General features: G+C 36.1%; 2 protein-coding genes across 3 annotated transcripts in view; both read right to left on the bottom strand.

Moving 5' to 3' along the window:
- Positions 1–13,033, bottom strand: part of LOC141427433 (putative sodium-dependent multivitamin transporter) — a 214,150-nt gene that overhangs the window by 184,827 nt on the left and 16,290 nt on the right. The window lies entirely within an intron of this gene.
- Positions 8–11,074, bottom strand: LOC141427430 (putative sodium-dependent multivitamin transporter). Of its 2 annotated transcripts, none has more exons than XM_074086852.1 (11): positions 10,996–11,074; positions 6,862–6,980; positions 6,178–6,740; positions 5,998–6,094; positions 5,619–5,783; positions 4,416–4,573; positions 4,065–4,269; positions 3,640–3,834; positions 2,222–2,392; positions 1,018–1,092; positions 8–102 (listed from the first exon to the last, which is right to left on the bottom strand). In XM_074086852.1, the coding sequence occupies exons 2-10, from the start codon at positions 6,973–6,975 to the stop codon at positions 1,069–1,071; spliced, it is 1,692 nt and encodes a 563-aa protein (XP_073942953.1). In that variant the 5' UTR covers positions 6,976–6,980; positions 10,996–11,074; the 3' UTR covers positions 8–102; positions 1,018–1,068. The 2 variants fall into 2 exon arrangements, with proteins under 2 accessions (XP_073942953.1, XP_073942952.1); XM_074086851.1 differs by lacking the exon at positions 10,996–11,074 and adding an exon at positions 9,844–10,335 and having other exon boundaries at positions 9–102.

The raw sequence follows: 13,033 nt of genomic DNA, 5'->3' as shown, positions 1-13,033 counted from the left end.
AATTACCTAGTTAACAAAAAAAATAAACTATTAATACTTATTTACATTTATTACTATTTATTTAATACTTACTTAAATGCCAAATATTTTCGTAAGTACACACTGAAAACAAAAATAGAACCAAATTAGAATTAAGATAAAAATACACATGACATGTACCTAATTTATTTTTCACCTCACTAGCTCGAACTGGTTTTCTTTCTCTTTTAAATCCGCATGTATTTCGAACGAGAACGCAAGTAGGTAGGGTGAAAATATAACCTCATCTCTCACTTTGACATAGTCAGACACCACGCATTATCAAATTTTAGAGTTCCGTAGTCAACTAGGAACCCTTATAGTTTCGCCATGTCTGTCCGTCTGTCTGTCTGTCTGTCCGTCCACGGGTAAGCTCAGAGACCTTTGGTAGTAGAAAGGTGTAATTTGGCATGAATATACATATCAGTCACGTCGACAAAGTGGTAAAATAAAAGAAAGTATTTTTTTTCTCGACTAACCCTTTACCACCTGTTGTAAACTAGTCCTTCCTTCTTTCTGTAAAAAAGGTTGCCTGGAAGAGATCGCTCTTAAGCGATAAGGCCCCCTATTGCTCACCTTGTATTTTTTTTCTCTGTGTATCTGTTTTCTGTATGTCTGGTGTACAATAAAGAGTCTTTGTATTGTATTGTATTGTAACCCTACCTATATTGTGGGTATAGGTAGAGTCATTCACGATGGTAAAAATTCAGGATGGTAGTAAGCAAAAATTATAACGGTTAAGATTGCTTGAGTATTATTAGTACCTAGTTTAAGAGTAAATAGCAGCCGGTATAAAATATACCTAAACTTGGAAGATTCCGTACCTACACTATTCGAAATCCTTACAAAAATATTATTAGATTTTTTCGTAATGGCTATCTTGGGCGTGTCCGACACGCTCTTGGCCGGTTTTTTTTATGAATAAGCGAGTTAGTCAATTTCAACAGGTAATATTGAGTAGGTATGTTAGTAAAGTCTTAAGAATGCAGTACTACTAACCAGAACCATCCACATGCAAATGTTGTTAATCCAAAGCATAAATTGGCAGCGTCAATGTGCAGATGAAGCGTTCACCTAGAAAAATATCAACTACTAGAACAGTCCATTTTTGACATTTCTATCGTTCGCTAAGGGCCAGTACAGACGGGCTCCAATTGCAACGTAACTGCCAACTGCCCATAATTTTTCGTTGCAGTTCGATTGCAGTCGGCACAACTGCACTCTGATTGCAAAATTGAAATGTATAAACAGTCGGCAGATTCAGTTATCTGAACATTAGTGTTATTAGTTTTAAACAGCAGGTGAGGCATGGAAGGCCCTTTATTTAAAATGACATATTTTTAGAAATGGTCAGGATACTATGTAAAACTCATTCATTATAGGTTTCTCATTTATTTAAGTTTCTTGTTGTTTAAACAATGTTTAAATATTACGGTACCTACTCTTAAGAAGTCCATGTTTTTTAAATGTACTATTTTCGGCCCGTAAAACACCAACGGTATTTTGACAGTAATAACAGATTTTAGAAGTTTTTAACTATAAACTTATACATAAAACAATATTTGGTATCTTCATAATAGGAGAATATTCTTAATCATTGAAAATATTTGCCTTTGGGCCTTATTATCCTAAAATAACAAATCGTCTATTTTTCTCGAAAATTGTAAGCTAAAAGTAAAATTAAATCTTTATTAGTTACAGCGCTCTTCACATAAACTTTTAACAAAAAACAAAAAATCGCCGATTATTTTCCATTTAACCAATTTTTTTTTAAGTTATTGAACTAAAGGATTTATAAAGAATCAAAACTATTAACACACACACTATAAGACACTTCACTTTTCTCTTATTTTTTAATTAGGAACCTATTAGGTATCAGATCAGCCTTGTTAAGATATCAAGAGCTGGGCCTTAATACCAACGGAATGAAAGCAGTGGGCTTTCTAAGCTCTAGTACAAACTCTAGAATAACGGAAAATATTTAATATAAAAATAGACATAAAATTATTAAAAAAAAATACTTTATTTTCAATAACAATTTCTATACCCCTATACCATACCATTTACCATTTTCTATACCTATATCTATTTACCCTTCCTCATATAGCTAGATAACTTCTGTTTGCACCCATATACCTACATTAAAACACGAAATAAATCATGAAACTTAATAAAAATAAACCTCATTTCAGTAAAAAAATACCTCATCGTCAGTCTTCTTTTCCTGGTAGTACCGCTTTCTCAGCCGGTTGGCGAGGGGCGGAGTGAAGAGTGCGGGGTCGGGGTGGTCGCGGCCGGCGCGCTGCCACGGCTGCTGCTGCCGCCATAGAAGCGATGCCACTGAACCAACCACCAGCACCCATACTAGACCAATCTGGAAATTAAATAAAATATCTTAGTCCTATTCAGAGGGAATCAGATGGACCGTAGCCGTGTTGTCTAACGGGCAGGGCGCTCACGATTGCATTCGTCACCTCTTTCTATCCTCATCTTTACTGTCTGACAGACATAAAGCAGTGGTGAAAACGACTGTAATTCCAAGCGTGCTAGACAATAAGGTCTTAGCTTTAATAGCTCACCATAAACTACAACCCCTACGTCATCTTACTAACAGGCAGACAATGTTTTTCATCACATTTTCCAGTAAAATTGTAGGGCAGAAGTACCTACCGTTTGTGGCCAATGTACCGTTTATGGCCATTTCTGTGGTGTTAAGGAAAAAGGAGATGAGTCAAAAAAATATTGACTCATCTCCTAATTGCCGTGACACATAATAATGTTTTGAACCAATGAGTGCAAAAATCTCATTATTACACCACAGATTTATTTTTTAAATATACGTTTAAAATTACTTTATAGTAATAAATCGTTACAAACTTTATTCGTTTCAGTATAAACTTTTGAAAACTCACTAAACATATTATTTTAATACTATAACTTTTTATATATGACTTCAAATGTCCACTGGCCAAAAACGGGCTTAAGGTGGCCAAAACCGGTACTTCTGCCCTATATTTGTGAAAGAATTCATATTATTTTTACAAAAAAAGTAATAAATGCTAAAAGTAAAGTTATGTAGATCAGTGACATTTCGTCGTAACAACTCGATTCCCACCGGATTGTCTGGATTTTTACAACGGAGAGCGCCAACGAGTTTCCGATCGACTTGACTCTTTGGCGTGCTAAATCCAATTAACACTAAGAATAACGGCCGAATACACTTTATAACAGCTTTATAAAGTACAAATTGTTCATTGAATAATGAATTCTGAAATTAATTAATTTTGAAATAAAGTCCAAAATAACAAAGCCGGTCAACGACGTCTAGGTCTTAAGCACTAAGTTTATCAAAAAAATGTCAGGACTCAGGAGGATACCAACTGACGCGAAGAAGTTGCATTCAAAGACATTATAATATAACTCACGCCTTGTTGACCGAAAATAAGTATTCACTCTTCACCATCGCCACTTCGCAGATAGTTACATTTTGACAGACGCGTAGATTTTTTTATATAAGAGGGGGTAAACAAGCATGCGGGTCACCTGATGCGAAGCAATCACCGGCTCCATAGACATACTTTTGCATTTATAATTAGTAAGTACAAAGTATTGGATACTTACGGGACTCGTCCATAAATACGATAATCTGTAGAGATAGAAGTAGTCACTGGGATTGACTGCTGGTATATCAGGGAGGGTGATGTTGGCCGCGCAGCCTTCCACGCTGATGGGCAGCCTCACCAGTGGCGGCCGGGGAGTGCCAAAGTTCATCCACAGGGTCACTGCCAAGCCACTGAGCAAACCTATACTGACACCCTGAAAATATATTTAATTGGCCTATATTTAATACTCGTACATCTAGAATCGATGTGTGAATATAAAGAGCATTATGTGTTGTGAAACCAGTGCGAGGCCATTTTAATGCATAAAATAATAAGTGATATCAGCGTTCTCTGAGTTAATTTTGAAAGTCATTCTCATAGCACTAGATATCAATGAGATAAAACTCGACACAGATAAGTACATAATAATATGTCAATACTCACGCCCTCATTAGCGAATGTAGTAAACATGCCGAGAGTGAACACGCCAAGTACTGGTCCTCCCACTGCAGCGAAGATTGTAAGAGAGGCTTGGAGAACCCCGCCTAAGTGTTCAGCGATGAAGGCTATTCCGAGGAATACCAGACCATAGACCGCGCAAGTCACCTTTGTCAACCACGGAACATACGCCTTGCGAACGTTACACCACCTTGCAAAAAGAAAAATGGTGTTTTACTATAGGTTTAGTTTAGAAGGTCATTGGAAATTATTCGATGACTTTGTGATAAAGAATATAAGGACGTGACCTTTAAGCGCTTATCAGTTTAAACAGGCGGATTCGAAAAATAGTCTTACTTGCCAATGTAGTCCACTATGGTGACAGCTGCGAGGGAATTGCAAGCAGATGAAACAGTTGAGAGAGAGGCACTGAATATACCAGCCACGAAGAGTCCTGCCAGTCCTGGTATTGACCTCATTGCTTCTACAACATAGTAGGGCATGATTTGGTCCATCTGATAACAAAAAAAGGAAAATTATTAAAATTTTAGTTACGTCGATTGTCTGATCTAAGTTTGATGAGATAACGATAAGACTTATCATATAAATTGATCAGGTAACGTGGGAGTAGGTATCCATTTCATTCCAGTTCGATTTGGTTAAATATCATGTATCAGTGTTTCTAAGGAAAACGATAATATTATGTTATGATCTACTATTTCTATGCTTACCCGCAGATTGTTATCTTGCAGTTAATGTCTTGATTATTTGATAATATTGTTATGCACATATTCAATCACAATATGTCGCTTGCCTAATTCGCGACATCAAAACATGCCGAAATAATTATATCTAGATTTTTTTTACCTCAATATCAATATATTAAAGTATAACATTGAGTGGTATCATTCGTCAGACATTGCTTGCACACGATTAATGATAGTGATATTTTTTTAACCGACTTCAAAAAAAGGAGGAGGTCATCAATTGGGTTGTATTTTTTTTTCTGCGCACGGTTTAGAAACATTAAGGGCCAGTAATACATGTCACAGATGGAATGCAGATCACAGTGACTGGGATGTACTTGCCGACTGTAATGGAACTGCAATGCAAATGTATGAGCAATGCGCAATCAGTTAGCAGTTACGTTACCGTCGCAATCGGAATTAAGACCGTAATGATTAACACACTGTAAAGATTACATTTCAAAACTACGGAACCCTAAAAACGGAAGTCCATGAGTTTATAGATAAGATGTTAATTATATGTACCAACTAATGTAACGACATAGATTTTGAACATGAAACTACCGTGAGACTCACTCATATTAAATATAATGACCCGGATAACTCCCATCTTAAATCGAGTTTAGCTCGACATGTTTCGGGCTAATCCGTAGCCCTTCGTCTCCGGAGCAACGCGACTCATCGAAACATGTCGAGCTAAACTCGATTTAAGACGTGAGTTATCCGAGTCATTATATTTAATATGACATAGATTTTATTAAACTAGTCATGAATAAAAATAATTAATGACTTAATGAACGGAGATATAACTTACAGCGGTAATACTATTCGAGGCAAGCGGGTCACAATCTTTGTAGACAGCATATATGGCAATTCCACTTATACAACAGCAAGCACTCATGAACAATAGCACCGGCCAACTCCACCAGAGGCAGGCTTGAGATCGTTTTAACGTCCGCACAGTTAGAAGACGCTGAACCTAAACAAGACAACAAATAGGTGTAAGAAAGTTTAATGAGTAAATAAAATTAGTCCCAGAATGGAACCCTTAGCGACATCTTTATCAGACGCGCCAAGTTAGTGTTATTGATTTAAAATTGTTGCTACAAAAATTGAGATTATTACATTTGTTTACTCTAATCTAAAGTGAAATGAGTAAAATAACCTAAGGCTTAACTGTTATTTTAATTTACTTGTGTGTGATTGACTGCATAGAGAGACAAATAGTTGATCAGGCCACCAATGTTCAATGACCACCAAGTCGATCTTTGTGTTGGATCCACGCTGAAACTGAATGAAATGGGTTCAGATACACATTAATAATTGTAAATGTTTACTACTGATGATAAAGCCAAAAAACTAAAGTAACTCACTTTGAGAAATCTAAGCGACCACCCTCTCTTGCTATAATAAATATCTTGTCAAATCCTCCAAGTTGTATAGAACTGAATATTAATACGCTCAGTACGGTTGCAAACATCAATGCTGTTTGCAGGACATCTGTGAATAGCACAGCCTTCATCCCACCTAATGTTGAATACAGGGTACAAACTAGCCCAACTACTAAAATAGATATGAGTTTATCGAGCCCTGTGACTGATTCTAGCACCAACGCTGGCGCATATAGGACGATGCCGTTATAAAGCACCATTTGTAACGTGTATGTCATAGACGTCAGCATTCGGATGGTTGGGCCAAATCGCAGTTCTAAGTACTCATAAGTACTAGTTTTTTGCAAGCCGAAAAATACTGGCAAATAAAGGGAACCTGCGATAGGAGTCCCATATCCATATGGTAGATTGATGAGGACAAACATCATGCCATAGTAATAGGTTTCTGATGATCCGCCCAATAATGAGATAGCTGACATGAACGATGTCATAAGAGACACCGCAACTGGTAATATAGACATATTGCGATCTGCCAGAAGATATTCCTGTGAATACAATCAGAAGATTAGTAGGACAGCGATTACAAGTAACTAACGCATGAAATTATTGTATTATTGATGGAAATCTAGATTATATATTGACAGCGTAAATAATAAATAGGTGAACCTCATTCGTTTTTTGTTTTCCTCCTGTGAAACGGAAATAGACTCCGATGCCAATGGAAGCGATCATTGTCGCGGCCATTATCACGTAGTCCAATGGTCCGAAAATTTGCGCCATTTTTTCTGCAGAAAATTTAATAGGGTATTGAAACATAAACCTTACATCAGCATCACGAATTTACTTTGATTAATCGGCATTAAAATTTAAAAAAAAACTGGTCAAAACATGTAGGCACAGAATAATATATAATAGTACTAACGATGTAGGTATATAAAATATGTAGGCGATGCGTACGATAAAACGATGTATGGTCATGTATTGCGAATATGTAGTAATATGACAAAAATGTTACTAAGTTTTGATTGACTATTTCTGATTAACTTGCAAGCCTGTAGATACTTAGATAAGATTGTTTTCCCTTTAAATTTGATATACACTGTGATTTTCTTGATTTCGGTTAACTCCAACAAGCGGCTCAGTTCATTGATAGAACCTAAATATATACCTGTTGAACTTTTCGGCCAAATCGAAAAAAATGTGACTGTTCCATGTGGTTGAGCTAAAGTATGACATAATTAACTATATAAATTCAGTGACAGTAAAATAATCTGCTAGTGAAATTCTAGTAGTAGTCCGGTCAAGGTCATCTCTGCGAGGAGGAAACTCTTCGATGGTCAGTGGCATCGACTTGAAACTTGGTACGGTACGGATGTGTAGTATGGATGACAATGGAAGTACATCCAACAAACATCAGCAAAAAGCTTGTATTAAAAATATTATTTTTGCAAAAACATTTTCATTTTATTTTTAAAAAGATTAGGCGACTGAGTAACTCAACACACGAGCGTAAATTACAGTAGGTAGAAGGTAGAATCTTGAGACAGGCAATATGACTTAAATACCATAGAGGTTTAGTAAGAAGATATTTTTCCAAATTCTGACGAAACTGCGAATTAGCTTAATTAATAGGTATCTAAATAATAAACACATAAATTGAAATATAAAATAGTGTACTGAGTGCAGCACCGACACCCTACCCCAGTGCCCTACCCCATCTATGAGCTAAACTGTTAGCTAAAAAGATCGTAAATGTAGTGTATAACTTACCAATTTAAAAGCAAAACTAGACTTTAGAAGTTAGCGAGTACCTAATAAATAGTAGATCAAACCATAATATTGAATATTTGCCGCATACGGAACCCGAAACTGCGCGTGGCCCGTCACGCACTTGGCGGATTTAATAACTAGCGAGAGACAAGTGTATTTTTTGGTTCTCTATCGTTTGCCCGAATTTCATATGCCATAATTTTCATTTGCCATAAAGTTATTTATTTATTTCTGAAATAGTATTTTCTTCAGAGTTGATATTAAACTAACCCAACCTAACCTACTACATTCTGTATGATGTCATTAAAAAAAATCCTGAAACATCACGGTTCTATATATTTTACGGCAAACGTTGGTATGGCAAGTGAAATTCGGGCAAGTAAATGTATACGGTATTTTTTCTATCAATGGTTGACATAATAAGAACGACCTTAATTTTTCAAAGCTGAAGCAATCGTAATAACGAATCAGTGAATCGTCAAAAAAGCACTTCATATAGTTTTCAATAAAAAAATATCTGGATGTACTCGAAAAGGCGAGCTGTGCGAGAATTAAACTTTAATGTTATAAACAGTTTTTTGGTTAAGTACAATTTTTAGAAATGCTTTTGGGTTGTGTGTTTAAATTTAGCAACGCGTAAGCAACGCAGATACATATTATTATATCGGGTCCATGTCAGCTAGACTCTGGCCAGCGAAAGCTGTCCACACATTTTTTACGAAACTTTAATCTGATATCATTTTCGAGACTGTCAATAAAGTAAAAATTGACATATTGTCATTCTAGCCCGGCTTAATAGTTCGTCTATGAGAAATAAATAAATTATTTTTTGGTTAATATAATCTCCTACTGTCCGCAAAATGTAAAATGTAATAAGATTATGTAAGAGTAAAAAAGTTAGAAGATATATTCAATGCTAATCTGGTCAAAATGGTCCAAAAATTGGTGCGTCTGGACTGTACGTAAATGGGCACTGACAAAGGTCATAAAATTTACTATGGGACTCCTAAAGTGCATCATCAACTTTCACACATTACTACTTACATGAATTTTGATGCAGCTTGAAGAGTCCCGAGTATAATTTAATATCTGGACAATTTATATAATTTCTAATTATCAACATCGTTTAATCAGTGTATAGCAGTGTGTTATCAGCCTAATTTTTTTTATTTTCCGCGGTTTCCCGTGGACAGCTTTCGCTGGCCAGTCTAGCATAAAAAAAACCATTTATTTCTGATAATGAGACAAAGGGCATATAATGTTTGTCATAGTTTTCGTCAGTCATATTTTTTTTCCCGCTGTAACCGTAATTTTTTTGAAAATGTTACATAATTGTACCTACAGAACTCTATAGGTTAGGTTTGTTTTATAACAATTATGAACAATTAATCGATTCAGTGAAAAAAGACAACCATTAGGTACATTATGACATTCAACAATTATGCGAGCCGATATCGAGCCGTTATTTGTATGTACGTTGCAAAATGTAGGCGTACAAGCCAATGCTTCCTTGTCGTTTCCTCACTTGCCACCTGTGATTGGTATGGGTCATTAAGCCATTAATACATTATGTATGGCTTTGACCTCCCTAACCACTTTTCCATGCAGACAGACATTCTACAAAGATGCCAATAAGTACATGTTTGTTGCGTGTTTGTTTTTAGAATAGAATAGAATATTATTTTAGGCCACGTGTGCGAAGAATTTTAAGAAAACCACATACATTTTTAAATACTCACCTTCATTTCAAAACTTAAAATGATTAGGTATTAAAGAGCACTTACAAAGAGTTCGATTTGTAACTCGCAGTTTTAAAAATAATTTTAGTGTGGATATTAACATCAAACTGTAAAAATGTACGTATAGGTACATACTTACCAGATTGTATGACGCTTGTTGTCTTCGAAACTAATCACCATAAAAATTCTCACAATCTATTAACAAGGAGCGTAAAAATATTCACATTAACTCTGAATATTTAATATGTAAATTTTTGTCATCATGTTTATTCTTAAACTTCTACCTGCTAATTATTTTTAACAAATTATAATGTTTCTAAGTATTTATACTTAATTGGTAGATCATTATCACTGATAATTTTATGAGAAAAATGTACAAAATCGTGACACATTCGATTGGTGCCGGCGACATGCGACAAGTGGGGATTCGGCATTCACATTTATCATAACTCCACAAACACTGCCATTGAAAAACCAACGACGTTTTGAATAAAAATAAAGTTCAGTGTACAACTTTTTGTTGTGATAAGTTAAAAGTAATACTATTGTACGTTGATTGCAAAGATTGTTGTAACACAATCATACGTTCATTTGTAGTTGTTTACGCTGCTGTTTTATTTCGCTGACATTATTTAAGAACGTCTGCGAGTAGTGTTTCTGAAAATTAAGCGCTTTAATTTAAAAAAAAAACGGTGTGATGTTGTATCATACATGCTTGACTACTTAGGTGTCTTCAATTAAACCCGTGTTAAGCCCAATTTACACCGCGAGCGGAGCGGACTCATTAATGACTTTATTAGTTTAACCTACAACGATCGGCTGCATCAAAGTACTTACACCGGACCTCTATGAAGTTGGTCGATGTACCTAAGTTAAGTAAGTCATTAATGTGTCCGCTTCGCTCGCGGTGTAAATTAGGCTTAACCCTGAAAGTTGACCACATCTGAAGCAAATAGTGTACTTACAGTGCAACAAAGATTTTAATGAACGTGACGAAAACTGAGCTAACACTGCTATCTTGAAAAACGTGTAGCAGTTCGTCCTAAACTATTTCTTAGGTACCTGTTTGAAGTTTACCTATTTATTTAGACTATTTTTTTAATTCTTTATTTGAACTTCTTCACGCACCTTCTTTTCTTTATTTTCTTTTTTTGTGCATTCGGTGGACAGGAGTTAGAGATTGTGAAGCTCGGTCCAATGGTTTATATATGGTCTAGAATCTAGACCAAACCATTGAATCTAGACTCTATTTATACGATGTCAAATTTTCGGCTATGACTAATTTACCCACCTGCAGGTGGTTCTTGACAGCTGCAATATGTTTCTTGGCCCTTTCAGAGTTGACTCGCTTCGTCTGTCCAATATAAGAACTAATACGACAGCTCCAATAAATTTTACAAAGGCCTCGTTGTTGATTATGCTATTGCGATAGAACAGAACAATTTAAATTCGTCACTTAAGATCCTGCTAGCTCATTCACTCTACTCGTCAGCTCATTAATTTATGAAATCTTATTAATTGATACTGACACGCACGTTGTACTAAAATTCAAAATACTTTACCGATCCCACGATCATAAAGTTATACGTATGTTTGACTTGTGCGTATGTATTTATTTATAATTTCCGATGTTAAAGATTGTATCATCATTTGTTTGCAAAATAAGCCCATAGTGTTTGGGTACTTGGATAAAAAGATAGACCTACCTACAAGGTGTTGAAAATATTATTTCATAGCTTATTTTATCAGGTGCTTGGGTTAGTTTTATCGTAGATTAATGCTAACAAAAGGTAAAAGTTTTTGAGATATTTTGAGACAACTTATCATCATATTATATTTAAGAGCCTAGCTCTTAGCGGTGGAGTAATCGCCATTATGTACAGTCAGCATTAAAAGTAGCGGATCTCTGTCACATTGACACATTGGCAATCTTGCATGGCGTTTAGTACGTGGCTCTAAAACGACAAGTACGAAAGTGAGCAGCTACTTTTGATGCTGACTGCCAATGCTTTGAGCTCCTGATACGACATTACATTACATTGACCTTCTCTTTGGCTTGATTCATAAACGCACGTCTCGGTCTTCCCCTGCCTCTCCTGCCCTCTATGTTCCCTTCAATTTTTGTTCTTATGTAACTATCGTGTCGTATCAGGTGCCCCAGCATTGAATCCCTCTTCTATTCCCAATGGCTTCTAGGCTATTAACAAACAGTTATAAATGTCAAAAAAAAACACACACACACACACACACACACACACACACACAGGTTAGCTTACTTATCAAATTTGTGCCTGGCTATGAAATTTATATTTATTTAATACCAAGCAACGTTTTTGTTTTTTCATATTGACTGCCAGTTTAATAATAAAAATAATAAATTAATTTATTTCGGGCCCCTAGGCCCATACAATGAATACCTCGTTGCGTTCGTAAATGCTGCTTGGTTAAAGTTAAGTCGTTTTTGTTTCTTTGAATATTTGTGATAATTTCTGCGTCCGGCCCTCTTCGAAGGGACCAGTCTGAAAACCAGCGGCGCTGGGTAATATAAGCCCGGCTGAGAAGATATGCTGAGATTGGGACCCATTGCAGTTTGAGGCAATAAAGATGTGTATTATTATTATTAATAATTTTATGATACCTATATTACAGATTTAGGTTTTATTAAATCGTTTCCTGACGCTCCTAGGAGAGATAACTTATAGGTATACTTAGGTCACAGATCTGTGACTTAGGTACACCAAATAGTAAAGTAAGCCGCAAATTATATATGTAATATTTGTAAAGCGCTTTAACGCTGAATGTTTAAGGTTAAACTTTTATCAATGCAGACACGAGATATAACTAAGTAGGTACGGTATTGTAAAGATTACATTATATTATGGCAATCGTGTAGATCTGGCGTCATAGTGACAGATGTCATTGGCGGGGCACGGGACGGCGGCGTGCCAATAGGGTAACCTCGAATCAAACTCGAATAGTACCTTACGCGAATTAAGAGATTACATTTCGGATTTGCATCAAGAGATTACATTTCGGTACAAGGTAGAGTGTAGGTAGAGTGTAACATGTATCTGAGGCTCCCTATATGGTCTATGAGCCGCTCAAGATCGACCTTCACTCATCTGATAACTGGATGAGACATTTTTTTTTAAATACTAGCTTTTGCCCGCGGGTCCGCCCGCGTGTTATTCGGTTATCGCGCGCTGTTCCCTCGGGAACTGTGCATTTTTCCGGGATAAAAAATAGCCTATGTCACTCTCGGGCCCATAAACTATCTCTATGCCAAAAATCACGTCGATCCGTCGCTCCGTTACAGCGTGAAAGACGGA

Source organism: Choristoneura fumiferana, chromosome 4, assembly GCF_025370935.1.
Source record: "Choristoneura fumiferana chromosome 4, NRCan_CFum_1, whole genome shotgun sequence".
In the NCBI taxonomy this organism is placed as follows: domain Eukaryota; kingdom Metazoa; phylum Arthropoda; class Insecta; order Lepidoptera; family Tortricidae; genus Choristoneura; species Choristoneura fumiferana.
The sequence above is the reverse complement of the archived record's forward strand: the minus strand, read 5'-3'. Positions and strand labels throughout refer to the sequence as shown.

Excerpts from the sequence above, each read along its gene's own strand:
- LOC141427430 (XM_074086852.1), bottom strand. The coding sequence starts at position 6,975 with ATGGCGCAAATTTTCGGACCATTGGACTACGTGATAATGGCCGCGACA. Across the intron at positions 6,741-6,861 it reads GAAAACAAAAAACGAATGAG|GAATATCTTCTGGCAGATCG; the intron begins GTTCACCTATTT and ends TTGTATTCACAG. Across the intron at positions 4,270-4,415 it reads ATAGTGGACTACATTGGCAA|GTGGTGTAACGTTCGCAAGG; the intron begins GTAAGACTATTT and ends TCTTTTTGCAAG.